Source organism: Chiloscyllium plagiosum, unplaced genomic scaffold, assembly GCF_037043375.1.
Source record: "Chiloscyllium plagiosum isolate Xiang-an unplaced genomic scaffold, Cpla_swu_hap1 HiC_scaffold_21, whole genome shotgun sequence".
NCBI lineage: Eukaryota > Metazoa > Chordata > Chondrichthyes > Orectolobiformes > Hemiscylliidae > Chiloscyllium > Chiloscyllium plagiosum.
In genome coordinates, this window is record NW_028270159.1 from 18,699,940 (window position 1) to 18,721,464 (window position 21,525).

Below are 21,525 nucleotides of genomic sequence, written 5' to 3' on the forward strand. Positions count from 1 at the left end.
GTTTGCTGGGGTTTCTGCCAAAGCATGGGGTGATTGAACACTCAGCTCCTGCCTGTCTGGAGACAGGCAGAGATTAGTCACAGCCTCACTGAATGGCCAAACATGCTTGAGGGGTTGAATGGCCTTCTTCTGTTCCCATTATTGTTGCTAGTCACAGCCAGAGGGAACCATGTAGCCCCACCTTGTTTGGTCAGACTGTCCCTTCCCAGCACAGATACTGCTCTCCATCTCTTTCCTCAGCGATTAAAATGTGGGCAACAGACCTCCCCTCAAATGAAATTTCCATCTGTCACAATCAACTTGATGTTTTAATGCAATTTCTGGGCCTTCAGGTTTACAGCAAGTATTTCTGACCCACTGTGGTCACCAACAAATCCAACTGAACCCAGACAGCTTTACTCTGAATAAAAGCAAATTACTACAGATGCTGGAATCTGAAACCAAAAGAGAAAATGCTGGAAAATCTCAGGTCTGGCAGCATCCATAAAGAGAGAAAAAGAGCTGACATTGAGTCTAACTGACCCTTTGTCAAAGCTAAAAAAAGAAATGGGGAGGTATTCATACTAGGCTGGAGGAACAGCAAAGCAAACTGGAAGAACAGCATCTCATCTTCCGACTAGGCACGTTACAGCCTGCCGGTCTCAACATTGAATTCAACAACTTCAGATGATTATCCCATCTTGACCCCCCTCTGTTTTCATTCTGCTCCGTAATTTTATTTCATTTATTTTCTTTACCTTTCTTTAATATATTTTTTCACTGGTTCTGTACCTCAAATTTAAGGCCATAAGACATGGGAGCGGAAGTAAGGCCATTCGGCCCATCGAGTCCACTCCGCCATTTAATCATGGCTGATGGGCATTTCAACTCCACTTACCCGCATTCTCCCCGTAGCCCTTAATTCCTTGTGACATCAAGAATTTATCAATCTCTGCCTTGAAGACATTTAGCGCCACGGCCTCCACTGCACTCCGCGGCAATGAATTCCACAGGCCAACAACTCTGGCTGAAGAAATGTCTCTGCATTTCTGTTCTGAATTTACCCCCTCTAATTCTAAGGCTGTGCCCACGGGTCCTAGTCTCCTCGCCTAACGGAAACAATTTCTTAGCGTCCACCCTTTCCAAGCCATGTATTATCTTGTAAATTTCTATTAGATCTCCCCTTAATCTTCTAAACTCCAATGAATACAATCCCAGGATCCTCAGCTGTTCCTCGTATGTTAGACGTACCATTCCAGGGATCATCCGTGTGAATCTCCGCTGGACACGCTCCAGTGCCAGTATGTCCCTCCTGAGGTGTGGGGACCAAAACTGGACACAGTACTCCAAATGGGGCCTAACCAGAACTTTATGAGGTCTCAGTAGCACAACAGTGCTTTTATATTCCAACCCTCGAGATAAATGACAACATTGCATTCGCTTTCTTAATCACGGATTCAACCTGCATGTTTACCTTTAGAGAATCCTCGACTAGCACTCCCAGATCCCTTTGTACTTTGGCTTTATGAATTTTCTCACCGTTTAGAAAGTAGTCCATGCTTGTATTCTTTTTTCCAAAGTGCAAGACCTTGCATTTGCTCACATTGAATTCCATCAGCCATTTCCTGGACCACGCTCCCAAACTGTCTAGATCCTTCCACAGCCTCCCCACTTCCTCAGGTGGACAGGCAGGTAGTACTATCTTCGCATTATCGGCAGACTTCGCTAGAATGCCCCCAGTCCCTTCATCCAGATCATTAATACATAACGTGAACAGCTGCGGCCCCAACACTGAACCCTGCGGGACACCGCTTGTCACCGGCTGCCATTCCGAAAAAGAACGTCTTATCCCAGCTCTCTGCCTTCTGTCAGACAGCCAATCCTCAATCCATGCCAGTAGCTCACCTCGAACACCATGGGCCCTCACCTTACTCAGCAGCCTCCCGTGTGGCACCTTATCAAAGGCCTTTTGGAAGTCTAGATAGACCACACCCACTGGCTTCCCTGGTCTAACCTACTTGCCACCTCTTCAAAGAATTCTAACAGGTTTGTCAGGCACGACCTCCCCTTACTAAATCCATGTTGACTTGTTCTAATCCGACCCTGCTCTTCCAAGAATTTAGAAACCTCATTCTTAATGATGGATTCTAGAATTTTACCAACAACCGAGGTTAGGCTAATTGGCCTATATTTTCCATCTTTTGTCTTGATCTTTTCTTGAACAATGGGGTTACAACAGCGGTCTTCCAATCATCCAGGACTTTCCCGGACTCCAGTGACTTTTGAAAGATCTCAACCAATGCCTCCGCTATTTCCTCAGCCACCTCCCTCAGAACTCTAAGATGTAGCCCATCGGGGCCAGGAGATTTATCAATTTTAATACCTTTTAGCTTTTCTAGCACTCTTTTGTAATGGCAACCATACTCAACTCAGCCCCCTGACTCCCTTTAATTGTTGGGATATTACTCATGTCTTCCACTGTGAAGATTGACGCAAAGTACTTATTATTAAGTTCTCCAGCTATTTCCTTATCTCCCAGCACTAGCCTTCCAGCATCAGTTTGAAGTGGCCCAATGTCTACTTTTGCCTGTCATTTGTTTATGTATTGAAAGAAACTTTTACTATCATTTCTAATATTACCGGCTAGCCTACCTTCATATTTGATCCTCCGCTTCCTTATTTCTGTTATCCTCTTGGTTTTTGTAGCCTTCCCAGTCTTCTGATTTCCCAGTGCTCTTGGCCATTTTATAGGATCTCTCTTTTTCTTTAATACATTTCCTGACTTCCTTTGTCAGCCATGGCTGTCTAATCCCTCCCCAGATAATCTATCTTTTCTTGGGGATGAACCTCTGTACTGTGTCCTCAATTATATCCACAAACTCCTGCCATTTTTGATCTGTCTTCCCCGCTAGGCTCTGCTTCCACTCGATTTTCGTCAGTTCCTCTCTCATGCCCTCAATTACCTTTATTTAACTGTAACACCATTACATCCGATTTTGCCTTCTCTCTTTCAAACTGCAGACTGAACTCTACCATATTACGATCGCTGCTAAGTGTTCCCTTAACTTTAAGATCTTTTATAAAGTCTGGCTCATTACATAGCACTAGGTCCAAAATAGCCTGCTCCCTTGTGGGCTCTGTGACAAAGCTGTTCCAAAAAGCCATCCTGTAAGCATTCCAATAATTCCCTTTCTTTGGATCCACTGGCAACATTATTTACGCAGTCCACCTGCATATTGATGTTCCCCATGATCACCGTGACCTTGCCTTTCTGACATGCCTTCTCTATTTCCCGGTACATATTGGTCCCCTAGTCATGACCACTGTTAGGTGGTCTGTACATAGCTCCCACTATGGTTTTTTTGCCTTTGTGGTTCCTCAATTCCACTCTCACAGACCCCACATCATCCGGCACTATGTCATTCAGGGCCATAGATTTAATTTTGTTCTTAACTAACAAGGCAACCCCGCCCCCTCTGTTCGCCTCCCTGTCTTTTAGATAAGTTGAAAATCCTTGGATGTTTAACTGGCAGTCCTGACCCCCCTGAACCACGTCTCTGTGATGCCTACCACATCATAATCATTCACGAGGATCTGTTCCATTAGTTCATCTGCTTTGTTACGAATGCTACGAGCTTTCAGGTAAAGTGCCTTAATGCTAACTTTCTTATCAATAGAGATATTGGAAGTCATAAGATGTCCTAAATTATCCTTCCTTTTTGTTGCATTCCTAATCTGCCTCAAGGTTAAATCCACCTGCACACATGCTATCCTCCTGCTTATCTTTCCATTTAACTCCATACTCCCTGTCGCTTTCACTTTCCCTTCCCCCCAACTCAGAAGTTTAAAGTCCTACCGACCACCCTATTTATCCTCTTCGCTAGAACATTGGTACCTGATCTGTTCAGGTGGAGACCGTCCCAACGGTACAGATCCCCCCAGTTCCAAAACGGATGCCAGTGCCCCATAAAATGGAATCCCTCTTTTCCACACCAATCCCTTTAGCCACGCGTTTACTTCCCTAATTTTCTTATCCCTATGCCAATTGGCACGTGGCTCGGGCAGTAATCTGGAGATTATGACCCTCGAGGATCTGTACTCAATTTCCTTCCTAGTGCTTGATAATCCCCAAACAGGTCCTCCACCCTAGCTTTGCCCTTGTTAGTCCCAACGTAGACCACAACTGGATCCTCCCCCTCCAATATCCTTTCAAGCCGGTTGGAGATGTCCCACACCCTGGCACCGGGCAGACAACACACTATGCGAGACTCCCGATCTGGCTTGCATAGGATACTATCTGTCCCCCTAATTATAGAATCCCCTGTAACAACTACTTGTCTTTTTGCTCCCCCTCTTGAATGGCCTTCTGCACCATGGTGCCGTGGTCAGCTGGCTCATCCTGTCCAGAGCCCTTTTCCTCATCCGTATAGGGAGCAAGAATCCCATACCTGTTGGACAAGGTCAAGGGCTGAGGCTCCTGCACTCAAGTTCCCCCTGCCTGCCTCACTTAGTCACACTCTGATGTCCCTGATCACTAACTGAATGTGAATTACTTAATTGATTGTCTCTCTTTCTCTCATTCCCCACTCTCATCACCTTTTTCCTCTCCTCTTCCCCCTTTGCCACCTTCTCCCCTGTTTTCCATTTTGTCTCCACTTCACCCATCCCCCCCATATTTTGTCACACAGCACTGGCTTCAGCCTTGGCCATTCCCAGCTCCTAATCTCCCTATAATCTCTCTATGCACCGTCATTATCACCTCTTTATTGCTACCTTTGCTTCTGGAGCCATGACTCACCTTCTCTCAGCCTCGTATTAATACCTCCCTATTTCTCCCTTTTTTTAGCTTTGACAAAGGGTCAGTTAGACTCAAAACGTCAGCTCTTTTCTCTTTTACAGATGTTGCCAGACCTGCTGAGATTTTCCAGCATTTTCTCCTTTAGCTTTACTCTGAAAGCTTGGCCATAGACAGATGAAAACGTATTTAATGTAACAACAGCTCATTTCGCTCATTTCAAGAGGGAGCAGCAGAAAACCATTCAGGTAAAGTACTTCTGTTCACTAATGAGCTCTCCCTCCGATAACAAACACAAGAATTCAGTTTTTAATCGGAGTCAGAGTTAACTGGCAGATCTCCCATAGAACTGGCCCAGATTTGGGAACAGAATTCTTTAGCGAGGTATGGGGAAACTGCAGCTCCCGACACTCCACCTACTGGGTCAATACTTGGCTAATAGGAGAGCCTGCACCACAGTGACAGTGACCAAATAAGGACTGCTCGACATACAAAGCAGACTGCAGTTGTACAGTAGTTTCCCATTAGCTAAAATAGCAAGGAACAGCAGTGCACTGGAATTCTCTCACTCAGACTGAAATACAACATAAATTCTCCTGTTTATGTTGGCTTTTATCCAAAGGCAAATAGCAGACTTTAAGGAACGGACATATTGACTGCCATAAGCCTATTAAAAATAAAATATTTGTTTTTGAAGGTTTAACAGCTCTCAGTACTTGGGCCCTGAACATTCTTATAAATTTTCCCTCTGGCATCGACAGAGGTTATTAAATTGTTAAGAACAGGATAGCATTAGGGTTATCTCAGTACAGGAACATTTAAAGTGACCAGGATTCCCTACCCAAAACTCACTCAAGCAACGAACAAAAGCAGGCAGCTGTTTTGTATGCTCAGATTGGAACTGAAGGGCAGAACCACCAAGTGCTTTATTTCCAAATGAAAGACTGTTGGATTTCAGCTGGTAGGGAGTTTGAGGTATTTAATGCTGCTTGCCAAAAATTAGAAAATGGTTTAAATTCTCCAGCACTGGCATCATGCTTCATCTTTTTAAAAAGACTCAACCCACCAAAAGATTTCATAGGAATTACAATCAAGAATAATGAGTTTTAAAAATAAATTAAGGATCAACTGCATACTTAACCCTCCAGAGTACTTAAATAGAGCATTCCAACCTGCAATGGAGCATTCCATCCACAGCTGTTAAGTTTACACATTTCTACTTTTCTGGTTATAAAACAGCTATTCACACTAACAGCAGCAGCATCAGGACAACTCAAAACATGCAGAACTATCCCTGTGCTTGCTGTGCTTTACGGTTAGGTACACAAACACATCCTAGTTCTTGAGGAGTTCAGTGTCACAAAAAGAAGTGAACTACCGTGAGCAAGCAGTGATACCTGGTTAGTGACTTCGGAACCAGCAACTCCCTGTGGGGAATTTAGAATTCAGAGAGTCAGTGAAGCCCTGCTTTGTGAATACAGAAGTTATTATTCTGTTGACCGTAACCATGATGATTACCAGTATTGTAAAACCGATCGCTCTCATTTCACCAATTGGAGACACCAATCTTTCAACTAAAGTTCTGGCCAGCACCCATGAAGGGGGAAGGAGTGGTGCAGTAGAGGGAGCATCTTAGTAACAAGCCATTGCCGGGAAGGTGTAAGAGCTTGTTTCTTCATTCTCTCAAATTAGTAGGTCTCAGACTTTTTACATGATCTAAACAGATTGCATACATTTCACTTGAAAAGGTGTTCAGTGCCCATCATTGCAAGTCCACACTGGGTTAAAACTCTGGAACGCCTTCCCATTTAACAGTGACTGCCAAAATTAAAAAAAAAATTTCTTTGAAAGGGAGTTTGCACATCCGGGAATTTGTGAAATAAAAAAAAACAGGTATGAATTTTTCAATCCAATCAAGAAAGCCATTTAAAACCCATTGCTTCTAGCAACATTCATCCACCTTAGGAATTGGACTGTGTGTACGTGTGTCATTTCTGGATTGAGTATTGTCTGTGGCTGTGTAGGTCAATTCTCCAGTGACTGACCCTTGCACAACATGAAAAGATGAATAGTTACCTCATCATTTCCTGATTAGTTTCTCTAATCCCTACCTTCTGACACGCTCTCTACCATCTGGTTATTTCTTCCATCCTTTTGCCATGCCTCTCCTTGACTACTCACCTCCAGGTACTGTGGTGAGGGCAGACTATTCATTGACCAAGAATCTCATCAAGGTGGTAAAAACAATGACTGCAGATGCTGGAAACTAGATTCTGGATCAGTGGTGCTGGAAGAGCACAGCAATTCAGGCAGCATCCGAGGACAGGCAAAATCGACGTTTCGGGCAAAAGCATCAGTCATCCCTTATTGTAGATGTGGATGAGCCATTGTTGGTACTGACTGCAAACTCCTTGTTGAGCATGCCCTTCAATTGTTGCTCAAATGACCCGATTGCTGGGGACCACGCCCCCCCCAGCAGGCTTGGCCATTGTGCCTAATTGGGCACAGACTTGCCAGGAATGCCCAGTTTTCCTGATGCAGAGGTGGTGGATGCTCCAAGTTCGTTGAACTGGTTTAAGATGATCAGGCCTCCCTGCTGTCCAAGAGGGAACCACAAACAAGTATACAGGAATTTCACTTCTGTTTGCTTTCAGCTCAAACTCAACCGTGACATCATTTCTGCAACTCAGGCAACACTGGTGCCAAGTTCTGGCATCAGAGTCAGAGATGTACAGCATGGAAACAGACCCGTCGGTCCAACCTGTCTATGCCGACCAGATATCCCAACCCAATCTAGTCCCACTGCAAGCACCTGGCTCATATCCCTCCAAACCCTTCCTATTCATACACCCATCCAGATGCCTTTTACATGTTGCAATTGTGCCAGCCTCCACCACTTCCTCTGGCAACTCATTCCATACATGTACCACCCGCTGTATGAAAAAGTTGCTCCTTAGGTCCCTTTTCTATCTTTCCCCTCTCACCCTAAACCTATGCCCTCTAGTTCTGGATTTCTCAACCCCAGGAAAAAGACCTTGTCTAGTTATCCTATCCTCAATTTTGTAAAGGTCACCCCTCAATCTCCGACGCATCAGAAAGACACAAATTGTTCAGTTGATCAAAAAAAAGGGTACACAAAGCTGCCAAGGACTGAACAAGATTCTCAATGACAATGGAAGGTGGAGGCTGTACATGCTGGTCCAGAACTTGGGCCTTTCCTGACAATGACTGTCAGTTTAAACTACTTGCAAATCCAGGGAAAGCTGCAGCAAGGTGCCCTCCAGTGCAGGATGCTAGCATAGAGTCATCAACCAACAGGAATTCATTAATCAGGACCTGTCCTCAACATGCAGCCTCACAAAGATGAAGATCTTGCTGTTGGCTCAGAACACAGTAGGCACCTTTGATAAAGTTGAAGAAAACTCAATACTGGCAGGGAGGAAAAACAAACCATGGCAAATAGGAATTGGCACCAGGGTGCAGCCGGCTTAACCCACTGCCGGTCTGAGTGTTTGATTTGTTTCTCGCCATGGACAATGGCATGTTCATATGGGAAGAAACACTCAGGAGGAGTCTAGCCAATTTTAACAAGTGTTGACAAGATCAACAACCACTGAGGGGGGAAGGTATGCACCATGCACAACATTACTCGGGTAAACCAGAGAGCAACCAAATCAACCAACCAACATTTGCTTTACATCTCCAAACCCACATGATGCACAGAATAAATGCGGAGAGAGAGGCTGGTCACTGTGATCCCCTTTGCTTTTGTATGGGTGATTGTACTTGCATCAAAACACCTTGAAACACATGTTCCTTCCAACCCTGCCAAGTTCAGGGAGGTGCTGTTGCAAGTGCTCACTTTCCACCTCCTGAAACTTCATTTGAAATGATCTTATTTCCTGGGGATTTCCCACTGACAATACAGACAAGCAGCTAGCACTTGACTATGGTGGGCTCATTGTCCAGCTCCAGCACAGAAACATCTGGAATAGTACTGAGAACTTCAGAACAACTTTCTCATCACATAAATGGAGGAGATATTGCTCCAGCTACCTGTCCATCAGCTTGCTAGGTTCAGTAAAATCACTGGGCTTCAAGAGAATGTTTGTTTGCTGCTTTGGACTGTTTGGTTTCTTTGTTCCCTTACACATCTCTTTCAGAACCAGCAGATTGAAGTTGCAGAGTTCGAGCAGGTATTGATTGATGCACATGCCAATCAACCCAGTAAGACTGGATTCTGGTAGTTCCGAGAATGTGTCAAGATGGGGTTTGCTGAGCACCAAGGGAGTTCTTGAGGATGTCGAGAAATGCCTGGGGTGCTTTGTAGATCAGTGGTACTGCTGGTGTTAATCCAAGGAGATCCCTTCTTCTAGAAGTTGTTCCTTGGCTAGAGTCTGATCTTGCTATACAGAGGGATGGTTAGGGCTACAGTCAGCACTGTGATAATGAAGAGTAATGAGGACACTTAAGGGTGACCGGTCTCGAAATCATGAAATCTAGCTGGGAGTACCACAATCCCAGCTGAATCCCAAGATAACTTGGACCATTCCCCAACTTGGGGGTGGCAGTTGATTGCACAGTAGCAAAGGTAATAGTGTAATCCGTGGTCAATTGGTTCATCTTATCAATTCTTTGGTAGTCAAAGCACACTGGCATTTGTACAGAGATAGTAGCCACCCTGCACTGAATTCCTCCAGATTAAATAGAGTTCCTCAGTGCCAGGAATCCTGCCAACATCAATGTTCATCCTCAACATCTGGGCTACAGGCAGACGTCAGGGCAAAGATACACATTAAAAAAGGTTAACTTCGGCCCCCACTTGTTGAATTAAAGCATTCAAGCCCTAGGTGGGGTTCAATCATCATAAGCAGTGTTGTTGTTCCTGCAAAACCTACTCCATGTTCAAGTAGTACCTCTCGAGATTGCCTCTGCCACAAAAAGTATGCAATATTTCCCTTTAAAGTATCCATTTCTGTGTGAACCTGATTTCTTGCAGTGCAACAACATTCAGGGAGCCCAAGTGCTTTGTCATTCAGAGGATTACAATAAGCACTTGGAAAGAAATAGAACCCAGTTCAGTTGCAGGGAGGCAGCTGACTAGTAGCCAAGAGCAGGTTGTTGGCGAACTTTTTGGGAGTAGACTGGATTCTTCACAGTCCACGGTCAAATGACAAACTTGGAGTGCTGCTTTTGTGAAGCATTTGCACAGCTTGTTGCACAAAGAAAGACTAATTTAAGACACCAAATGAACAGGATGAGGGTGGATTGGAGTGTTTAGAAAGAAGTTCAACATGCCCCACAATAGTCAGTGATACTGATTATAGAAAGTAACATTGTATTACTTTCCACTTAAAATAGAAGTTCAATGAATAAGGTATTTGGCAACTAAGAATAAGCAAAACTTTGAATGGAAGTGGTATTGCTCTTCAGGCAATACAATGGGATACACACAGCTGGGCCGTGCACAGTTAATGTGTGCGCCATGCAGAGCTCTTCAGACAGGAACACAGTAAAACTGTCCTTAAAAAAAAACGCTGCAGCAGAGAAAGTGCAGATTGGTTCACCTATCTAGGAGCAGGTAAGAAATCCCTCAACAGTACGCTCTTTCCAATGGAATTTAGGGCATAATTGAATAAGTCTCCTGACTCTTTGGTTTCAGAACTCTAGTTCCTAATAACCAAAATTTATAAAAGCACAAACACCACCCCCCCAAAAAATTAATATGGTTGGTGCCTGCTGTGCTAGACACGGACAAGCAACAAAAATAATTGATGCCCTGCAGAGTGGACTGGCACAGAGGCAACTGAATAATTAAGGCAGCTACACAGTGAGCTGCCACACTCGCCTACTTAGCCCAATCACGGGACCAACACTCAGCATAAACAAGCTCAAGAGAAAAACAGTTGTATAATTGTTTCATTTCTTTGCTTTTTATTGGAGGGGTACTTGGTGCTTTGCATAACAGAAAGCTGAAAACAAAAATCGCAAAACAGCTGACATTTAAAAGTCAAGTGATAATCAGCGAGTCACTTAACGGCCACACTGACTTTGCTCAAAAACGTGTAGGCTTTACCTGAACTGGCCCACCTCCCAGATCATCGTCAAGCTGGGTAGTCAAGATGGCAGCGGTACCTTTTTCTTCCTGGGATGATGTACTTCCCAGCCTGCAAGATAGAAGGAGAACCAGCATTACATCAATGGGACTGGACAAGAGATAACAACACAAGTGCCACACCTAAAACGTTACGTTATGCCTTAAAGCCAACTTGTTTGAAGGATGTTCCTCAAGTCATACATTTATATGCATGTACCTCCTAACCCAAACCAATCATTCAGTTGCAGCAAGTGTGCTGAGTGAATGCCCTCCAATTGCATATATAGAGAAATGATTCAATTAGCACCATACACACCAGACCAAAGATCCCAATCCTCATCCCTCAACTGCCACTGGCTGGTATAGGGAAAAAAAGTTAAGACAACACCTAGGGGCCTGGATACCAGTGGCATTGCAGCATGGATTATTTTAAATAAAAAGATGGGGGCGGGAAACCAATGCAAGGAAAAACAAATCAGTGCAATACTTTTAAGTCAACAAACCATTGTTGTCGTGAGTGGCAGAGTGTGTTTGGAATTTAAAAAAAAAATCAGTCAGCTGTCAGAGACAGGATGGCACATTGGTTAGCACTTCTGCCTCACAGCACCAGGGACCCAGGTTCAATTCCACCCTTGGTTAATTGTGTGTTTGGAATTTGCCTATTCTCCCTGTGTCCGCATGGGTTTCCTCCAGGTGCCACAGTCAAAAAAATGTGCATGTTAGGTGGATTGGCTGTACTAATTTGCCCATAGTGTCCAGGGATACGCAGGATAGGTGGACTGCCCAGGGGAATGGGGATGCTCTGATGGGACAATATGAACTTGATGGGCCAAACAGCCTGCTTCCAAACTGTTGGGATTCTAGGACATTCTGATTAATGTATAGAGATACTTTCTTAGCATTTAAGAGATCGATATGCTCTTTCATATCAAAAACCAAGTAGTAAACACTTTATTGTTAAACTTTGCTGTGCTGCCACCTACAGATCATGTGCAAAATGCATGTTCTTTACAAAAAGCAGCTCCATTCCTGGATCTAAAAATGGAAGTGTTTTAGAACTGGAAGATACCTTCAAAGTTGAAACAAAACCCTCTGTATCCATGGTAACAATAGTTCCCATAAAAATCCCAAGCTAATCTAACATTTTTGGGACAGAAGGCAATATATTTGCAAAATTGTTTCGTGAAAAAGACCATTGAAATTAACTTTTAATCTACTGATGCAGTTCAAAACAGCCCAGGTTGCACTGGTACTATCTACTTCTCATTAACTCAAATTAAGTTTGATCAATGGAGTCTGCTCGCTCCCTGGTGTTCTTTTGAATCTAGCCCCCTCTACAGGGGAAGCCGATACCTGCATTAGCAAGCGACAAGGAGACTCTTAAACATACAACCAGATGGAAGAATCCACACATTTTATTTTGCTCTCTGCCCAATGAATCAAAATGGATATACACATGGGATTAAAATAAGATGCAAAGACAAAAATAGTTTCTCCAAAATCTGCATCTGTTGGAATAATACTCCACACTTCTCAACAAACAAACAAAGTCAGTCAATGCTGGAAGTTTGAATTCAAAAAACAATTATTTCCTTCAAAAGATGCCACTTGACTTGAGCTTTTCTCCCCCCCATTAACAGATTCTGTTCTTGTGTCACGTGAAATAAAAACTTTTTGTTCTTCCAAGGTCAGAAAGGCTTTGCAACAGAAAAAGCACTACTGAACCCAATCGTTCAAAACGTAAACATTTTCCCTAAGTGTTTAGAGCAAGATCATGTGCATTTGGCCTAATGTTCCAAGATGAAGACTGTAATTGCACACCCTGTGGGAGATTAGTATCAACAGCAACTTGCAGATTTCCACCTTTAGCCTGTGCAGATGATAGTAGACAGTGTCACTTTGACCTGGTATTAGTGGAACTCTAACAGTCTCACTACTTTAGCAAAACCTGCATCCATTTATTTAATTTTTATGGAGACAGATTGTGCAACAGTTTGAGAAAGAAAGCTATGAGTCATGACAAGCAGTCCAGCCTTCTTCGCTCCTAATCAAGATTTACAAAACTTATCCAAAAATGTGCAGGTTAGGTGAATTGGCCATGCTAAATTGCCCATGGTGTTCAGGGGTATGTAGGTTAGGTGCATTAGTCAGGATAAATACAGGATGATAGGGTGGGGAAATGGGTCTGGGTGGGTTACTCTTAGAGGGTCGGTGTGGACCTTTGAGCAGAAGGACCTGTTTCCACACTACAGGGATTCTATGATTCCCTTTACCCCTCCAAGTCATGAGCAGAATTGACCCAACTGGTCTCCTCAGCCAAGATTGGATAGGCTTTCTTTTTGAAGACAGTTTTGCTGCCCCCACCAAAAGATCATCTTCAGGGATGTGAAAGAAAGCCACAAAAACACAGAGCTCTAACCTTAGCTAAAAGTCTGCCAACGTTACTCACAGCCAATCCCAGTCAGTTCTACCAGAGTGTAACCCTTTCTACAATTGGATAATGAAGTACACCATCTGGGCAGGAACATGGGTATGTTCCCTTTGTGCAGCACAGGTTCAACATGTAGCAGACCCTCATTCTCCATGTGAGATAAGGCAGAAAACCTGGCACACCTAGGAGTGAAAATACTGTATAGCTGCATTTAAACTATCCTGATTTGTATTCTTTTTTTTGTAAATGTCAGCTCCTCAGGATTTTAAAGTACTCTGTCTCAAGAATCATCAATAGGTTCAGGGTTTGGGTCAATGAGCAATTGGGTGGGAAAGAAATCAATTTTAAAAATTCAGAGCAGTGGAACAGCAGTGTCTATGGTACTGAGGCTCACTATATTCAAAACAGCTCAAGTTAATCTCCCGGCCTCCCACTCCCTCCAGTTCTGCTCTGTACAGAAGGCATTATTCCTGCAAAGTTACAGTTTCAGGAACCTCAGGCAAATTGACAGGTTTACAAATAAGTCCAAGCACACTGACAGCAGGCTAATCCAGGAGCGAGCAGATATTATCACCAGCCACATCATGGAAATACTATCACCTCCAGGCTACCCTCAGATATGTACTCAGCCCTTTGAGTCAGAATTTAAGAATGCAATCCAAACACCTTCGTGGCATTACCTTCCTCACATGGGCTGCTGTAGTTCAAGTGGCAACTGCTGAGCCACCTCTTCAAAAGGTAGCTGAAGACAGGCAATAAAATGCAGCCTTAGTGACACCACAACATCTGTACAGAATGTGCTTGAAAAAAAAAGTTCACTCCGGTTAAAGGTACCATACTTGTATTGAGATACCCAAAAGATTAAGACAAAAAAAAGTGGCTTAATTTGGGATCCTAATAGTGGCTCTACTGAGTTGGAGTGCCATAATTCATCATGAATATCATCTCTAAATAAAACGCCAGATTATCAGGATTAAGCTATAATTCTGTCCTTCCCCACCTAGTTGGCTGGAGATGACAAACAGTTCCTGTCTTAAGATGTCCACAAGCATTTATCCAAAGCTCATAGAAAGGAGCAAAATCAGAAAAGGCTGATTTATCTTCAGTACCAAGTCATTCCTTCATTTTGGAAAAGGAAATCTGCCATCTTTTATTGGTTGGACTTAGACTATTTTCCTACAGCTATGTGATTAACACTTAAGTGCTCTCAAGGCAATCAGGGATAAGCAATAATGCTGGCACACAGATGCCCACATCCCATTAACAAAATCTCAGATGATGCTTTTTACTCTCCCCACCCCAAACTCGAAATTGTAATCAGTTGGAGGTTAGACACGTACTGGAAGAGGTCCACAACTGGATAAAGTTGTGGTTCTAGTTTAAGGCTCAAAGGTGATTGGCTTTGTGAAGCCCAAAGAGAAGGGGCTTGGAAAAGTGGCTAACAGTAGAGATATCTGAACAAGTGTTCTCCATTTTATTAGAGAGACCAAATCAGGAGTAGCATAGATACAGAGACTTGCTTATAATATTTCATTGAACAAAAAGTCTTATTTCAAGGTAGACTCCAATTTCTTTCTTCACATGGAGTATAAAACATCTTTTCACATTCTCCGGGAACAGTGATATTCACAGGCACCGAATCCTTTTTGAAATAGTTGTATTGGCAAATGCAGCAAGATCTCCAAAAGCAAGTGAAAGGGATGGTCAGTCACCTGCTACTTGAGGATAATGGTGCTGGTGGGAAGGAGACAGAATTAGCAGAACATCCATTCCTCTTTTCAGAGTAACACCAGGAAAACTGGAAGCCCGGCTGAATTCAGAGGGCACCCCAGTCGATCACCTCTTCCTCTGTGTGCCAGCATTGCTCAGAGGTAAGGGAAAGGGACTACAGAAAGCTTTCACAAAAAAAACCTACAAATAAAACATTCAATAAAAGTCTTCCAACAGCTTACCAGTAATAGATGATGTTGCCCTGTCTTCCCGAGGATGTGTAAGGATACAGGAGAATGTAGCAGTCACCTCCATAGAATTGGCCATGAGTACTGGGATCAACAAGCACTTTGTCATTGTCTTCAATGCGCCAGATCTGAAATGGTTCAATGTGATCACTTAGTGTTGTGAAAAGGTAGTATTTCATCCCCATTTCCCTTCCTAAAGGCAAGTAGTTAAGTAGACCAGGGAAGACCTTCTTCCAGTACACTGTCTACAGCAGCACAAATACTCTCTGTCCAGCACAGACAGAGGGCACAGGATAGCAGAACATCACAGTTGTTCCCCTCCTCTGGCCGAGAAACAAGAGGCACATTGTCCATGTTAAGTGAGCCATTGCATTGATCAGAGTCAGACAGGTCAGCATTGTGCAAGTATCAGTCTGAAAGTACTCCAGTCACACTGGGTGTGAATGAAACTGGATTCCAACATACGTAGAGTGTGGTGCTGGAAAAAAACAGGTCAGGCAGCATTTGAACTGATGTTTTGGGAAAGAGCCCTTCATCAGGAATGAGGTGAAGGGCTCTTGCCCGAAATGTCGATTCTCCTGCTCCTTGGACGCTGCCTGACCTGCTGTGCTTTTCCAGCACACTCTCAACTCTAACATTTGCAGTCCTCATTTTCTAGTGGATTCCAACATGGGAAATATATTCCAAAGCAGCTACTGCAGGAAACGGAGATAATAACTTGTCATTTTCCTTTTGTCTAAAGTCGTAGCCAAGACAAAGAAGAAAATACAGCCATATTCCCCCCCCCCCCTTTCAACATGTTGCCACCAACCAACCTCTCCTTGTTCTCATGGCGTACAAATTACAAAATGGTATTTCAATCTATGATTCCTATTAAAAATGGCATAACCTCTTCCCCAGGCCATCAAAAATATCAGGTTTACTGGATTGAAATTGATGTGTATAGTGTCTCATGCACATTGTAAAAACAAAAAATCCAGTTAATTTGCATTTACACCTTGATCTTTTATTATCTGGAATATAGGAAATGGAGGAAGAATGGGGTCCTATGTACATCACCATGAACTGTTTAGGTTCTAAAGTCTCTCCAAATCTAATTTGTAATCCTCAATGGAAAAACTGCAGGTGCAATAAGGATATTTGGAGAAAATGGTGGTTCTCGGACTAGCGCTGGAAGGTGATTGGCTTTGTTGTACAAGGACAAAATAGGAAGAGCTTGGAAAAGTGGCTGAAACCAGAGGGATCTGAACAAGTGATCTCTGATCTTAAAATGACAACTTAGCTGAGAGACTCTTTTGCAAATCATTGAAAGCCAGAGTATGTCAAGACAGGGGGAAGCAAGGAAGTAGACTGCGACTACATGGAAGGAAGATCACCCACAAATAGTTTCAGCTGCAGAGAAGGTTTGACTGCACTTGGTATTGCCCAGCCACAGACAATGAGGAACATCTAAACCAATTGCAATGCAGACATGGTCAGCCCCTTCAAAGGCCACTTTTCCCATGCCTTCTCCTGTTTGCCCTTGTCCAACAGGCAAACAACCTACTAGCCCACGACCCACAACTTTCTCCAGATATCCTTTTACTGCACTTACAAATGGAATTTTTTGGGGAAACCATAGTGGGAACTGAAGACAAGGATCAGAAAGAGAATGAATTTATTTCATTGCATTTACAGATGTAGGAGTGGGGCATTGGGTGCAAATCTGGTTGGCCAATGACAGAACAGCAAATTAGCAAGTGGGATGCTAAAGTTTGATGGTTCCCTTTGACAGCTGACACCAAACGTCATTGGACGCTGCACTACATCACATAATGCTATGTAAGTGAAAGTTGGCTGTTGGACAGGTTTGGGAGTGGTACAAACAACATCTCTTTACACAACTGGATCCTCATGAAGAACTGGTTTCCTTTGGGGAAATCCAACGGCTTCCACAAATCTACTTTTGCTTCATAACTTCCATTCTCAGGTGTGACAAGTTAGTGACAAGTTAGTGACAAGTTAGTGACAAGTTAGTGACAAGTTAGTGACAAGTTAGTGACAAGTTAGTGACATACCGTTTTCTCTCCAGAGCCATCATCTACCATTCCATGTTGAGCAGCCATGGCAGGAGATTCATGCAAAGTCGCAGCATCAAAAGGCACTTTTTCAATTTTGGCAATCTGCCCAGAAACGTAGCAGGTTCCCATTCCCTCGGTCTGATACAGGTCAACCCAGTCCTTGAAGAACTGCTTGAACAGCGGGGTCTCACCAGTCTCTGGCAGAATCTGAATCTAAAGCACAGGACATGGGCAGCATTACCAACAACACGCTTGTGCTCAAAAAATTTTTCACTGGAGTCAAATGTAAACTCTGTTCTCCTCAGGAGTATAAACCGTTAAAGCAAGGTATACAGGTAGTTCTTTAGGATAACCCTGGATGTAAAATGAAAACAGATTAAACATACCACTCAGGTAAATTCTAAAAAATAGTTTCTCCTTCAACCCTCTCTCCATATATCTATTTTCAGTGTTAGTTTTTTTGCACAAGATAACTTCTAAAAAGGTGAATGTTGGAGGCTGCATTAAGCCCGACCGGATTTGTCACTGGTTTGGAAAGAGAAAACAAATCTGAGTGCAGGCTGACATCTGCAGGTCTCCTCAGACTTAGACATTTTTAAAGTCAACCTGTTCAGGGGTTATTATACACTTCTGGAGTAGGTGGGGTTGAACCTGGACCTCCCAGCCCAGAGGCAGGGACACTACAAGGGTCCTTCCTTAAGACTTTGTAACAATACTGAACATGACTAGTATCCAATTGCTATCATGCAATTAATTACACCTCATTAAGACTGTCCTTTTCAAAAAGGGGAATAATAGTTGATCCCCAAACACTGAGCCAAACAGGCTTTTAGACCCAGTGCTAGGAAACAAATTGTGGCAACATCCATCCACCTAAAATAGAAAGGTCTGTAGTTTGACAAAATGAGGAAGGCTGTTCCCATGTCTGCTGGCAGCAATCCAGCAGATCTTACCTGGGTATGTTTGGGATATCCCATTTTCGTAATAAACTCTTCAGCAGCTTTCAGAGCAGCTTTCCGTTCTTCCGGATTAGCATTCTTACCTTAGAAATAGAAAAGGGTTTAAATTTTCTTTTAAAATAATTTGCAATAATTTCACATTAAAAACAAACATCAAACACTTGGAGGCAGAAAGACTCAAACATCTGATTAACATGATCATGTTGACAGTGGGTGCGCGGCTGGATCAATTTAGAATCCGGGATATAAATCCAGAGAAATTAACGTATAACTCATGCGGCAGTTCTGCATTTGAATTTTTAAACTCTGGAGCTGCTAATAAAAAGTTCACATCATTAAAGCATCCCATAATGGACTGCTGTAAAATCCAGGTAGTTCATGCAACACTTTAGTGAAGTAAACCGAACACTAACCTATAAAAGCAACTCTAGACCAAACCACTCAGTCTTATCAAGTGGGTACTGACTACTGCAGGTCAAGGTGGCAGCTTGTAACTGCCTTCACAGGGCAGAGGGTTACACAATAGATTAGCAGACAGATTGATACTGCACCATTAAAAGCCAAAGCCAAAGCCAACCAAAAACCTCTTGCATTCAACTACTGGTCCCTCCTTCCATTATCTCGTTGCAAAACAGCACCAACTCCTTTCAAAATGTTTCCAGGACAGGTATTTACCGGACATCTGAAGGATTGAGGTAGCCTCTGAAAAACCACCTCCTGCTCATTCTGCAACACCATGGATAACGCAAATGGTCTCCAATTTTCATGCCATTTCAAAAAGCTACAAATAAAACTTGAAGCCAAAATAATGCAGGAATGGAAGATTTGATAGGAGTTTTCAAAATCCAAGTGGGCTCGATGAAGTAGAACAGAGTAAGTGCGACAAAACGGTTCCTGCTCATAAAATAAGTGAACAGGAGGATGTAGATTTAACATGCAAAGTGAGGAGAGAGATAAAAGTTTCACACAAGTAATCAGGAATGGGATAGACCACCTAGAAATGTGGAGGCTGCTGCTTCACTTCAGCCATTGGTTATTTAGATAAGAACTGTGCAAGGATATGAAGCAAAACCAGGAGACTGACACAAGATAATAAAGCTCATTGAATGAGCTGGTGAAGACACCAGGAATTGCCCCTCCCATGATTCAGGGCTAGAAAAGTTCTGCTGGACACAACACTGAAGCAAGAATTCTTGCTTCAATATTAGTGAGCAACTTGAAAATTTTCATTTCCCGCACATCCTGAGTCTTTCCCCACACAAACCTCCATGAAATGACTGGCTCCACAGGGAGTGTGCCCACACCCAGGGAGTATTCCACAGATTCACTAATGTGACCCTTCTGAGGCAGCACCTAAATTCATCAACAATTTCCAAACCTAGAACTAACATTCTGATCTCCACTCTCTCAGTCTGATGAGCTGAATCAACAGATACTCACTGACTGTACTGGGATGTGATCCAGGAACACAGCTTAAAATTGTTTCGTTTCCCACTTGATCATCCAAAATGAAACCAGCAAGTCCGAAGATAAAAGGGAAAGGTGAGTTTCATCTAAAATTGGTTTCAATTTTTGGCAATTTGAAAGAAGCGCCTCAAAAATTGCTATTAATGGCTCATCAACTGGCTAACCCAACCTCACTTACCTTTCCACACGAAGATCTGCCCATTGGAACCATTGTCTAAGATAAAGCTGTCTTCAGAGTCCAACATGCTCTGCTTGAATGGGTTCTCCGAAGCCACCAAGTTTATTTGAACTTCACCAGCAGCAGCATTCGAAACCTAGGGAATAAAGTTGGGGAAAGTGCACATTTAGTCAGAAAGCCATCCATGTATTGCAGCCCATTAAAAACCACCTGTGAGACATGCCTCACTCAATTCTCCTTAGCCAAGTTAAAAATAAAACCAAAAATTACTCATTCTCAATAAGCCTGGGGTTCCCCTGCTTCTGGCTTTGGAGGTGATGTTTTATTAGAATAACTTATCTTTGGTTTTAAGTGAAGCAGCAGCCTGTTTAAGATGACACAGCCACCTCTACTATGGAAATGTGTTGCTGAAAAAGCGCAGGTCAGGCAGCATCCAGGGAACAGGAGAATCGACGTTTCGAGCATTAGCCCTTCTTCAGGAATGAGGAAAGTTGATACAGCAGGCTAAGATAAAAGATAGGGAGGAGGGACTTGGGGGAGGGGCGTCGGAAATGTGACAGCCACCTCTACTACCCAGATGGGAACACTTATCCATACAAGGGCAGGAAATTTCTGAGCTGCACAAGGGGACAGAGTTCAAGGTTCCAGTTCCCAAAGACAAAACATGTTGCACAAAGCAGCCAGTAGTCCTAGAGGCTTATCAGTGGGAAATGACCTAAAGCAGTGGCCTGGCATTAAAGTGCCAGAGTTGGAGGAGTGGAGGGGTGACACTAAGTTCCTAATCTGGTCACGAGACAGGACAGAGCACATGCTATAACTGGTCGCTTCCTTATATGTCCCTGTAGCTGCTGCTGGGTAATACTCAAAAGGCATGGAAGTAGCCAAATGCTCACACTGCAAATTAAACAGGTAAAGCTCTTAGCCACGTGCTTGAAATGACATGAGTCAACATCGCCTGAGCTGTACAGCAAGCTGAGCAGATGTAGCACAGCAGTTCAACTACAAGACCAGGTTCAGCAGCAAGTGACCTACCAGCAAGATGTGGGCTTTTGCCTCCAGCAGGGTATTTGCACCCAATGGGGCAACACTCATGTTAGCTCCTGGGACAGGAGAGAGATATGGGTAAGCTGGCACTAAGATTCAGACATGTTTATTACAGCTCCCTGATCACATACACACTATTCACTAGAGTGTCTGGGCCAATACTCTCATTCCATTACAAACGATAGCATATTTCCATCACAGGTGGAAAAAAAGTGGCCCCAGCTAAGATGCAGCGAGCATCAATATCATGAGCAAGTCTTTGGAGAGGGGCATATCGGAAAGTAACAGTAAAATGAAGTACAATAATGATGGCTCTTCAAAACCAAAACGGCCCATTTAAGTGCACAGCAGACATACTGCAGACCCAATGGTTTCCCCTAGGACATGCCAATTCTTTTGGCCAAAATTACCACGTGCAACAAAATTTATCCAAATAAAAAAAATCCTAAAACATTTAGTGAGTTTGAAGTAATCCTTCAGATATTTAAAAAGGCCCTGTTCAAGAGTGCTATTTGCTCAAAACACACCCAGATGTGCTGTTGCAGCTACGTTGGTAA

At 43.3% G+C, this 21,525-nt stretch overlaps 1 protein-coding gene across 2 annotated transcripts in view; it reads right to left on the reverse strand.

Annotated features, from left to right (window-relative positions):
• LOC122564892 (gelsolin) overlaps positions 1-21,525 on the reverse strand; it is a 75,914-nt gene that overhangs the window by 13,501 nt on the left and 40,888 nt on the right. The window contains exons 7-12 of one of the 2 annotated variants that reach the window (XM_043720304.2): positions 19,925-20,060; positions 18,274-18,362; positions 17,318-17,533; positions 15,255-15,388; positions 10,851-10,941; positions 6,172-6,201 (exon numbers count right to left, since the gene is read on the reverse strand). In XM_043720304.2, coding sequence (XP_043576239.2) covers positions 6,172-6,201; positions 10,851-10,941; positions 15,255-15,388; positions 17,318-17,533; positions 18,274-18,362; positions 19,925-20,060 — 696 coding nt within the window. The remainder of the gene's footprint in view (positions 1-6,171; positions 6,202-10,850; positions 10,942-15,254; positions 15,389-17,317; positions 17,534-18,273; positions 18,363-19,924; positions 20,061-21,525) is intronic. The other variant, XM_087998381.1, reaches the window with a different exon arrangement.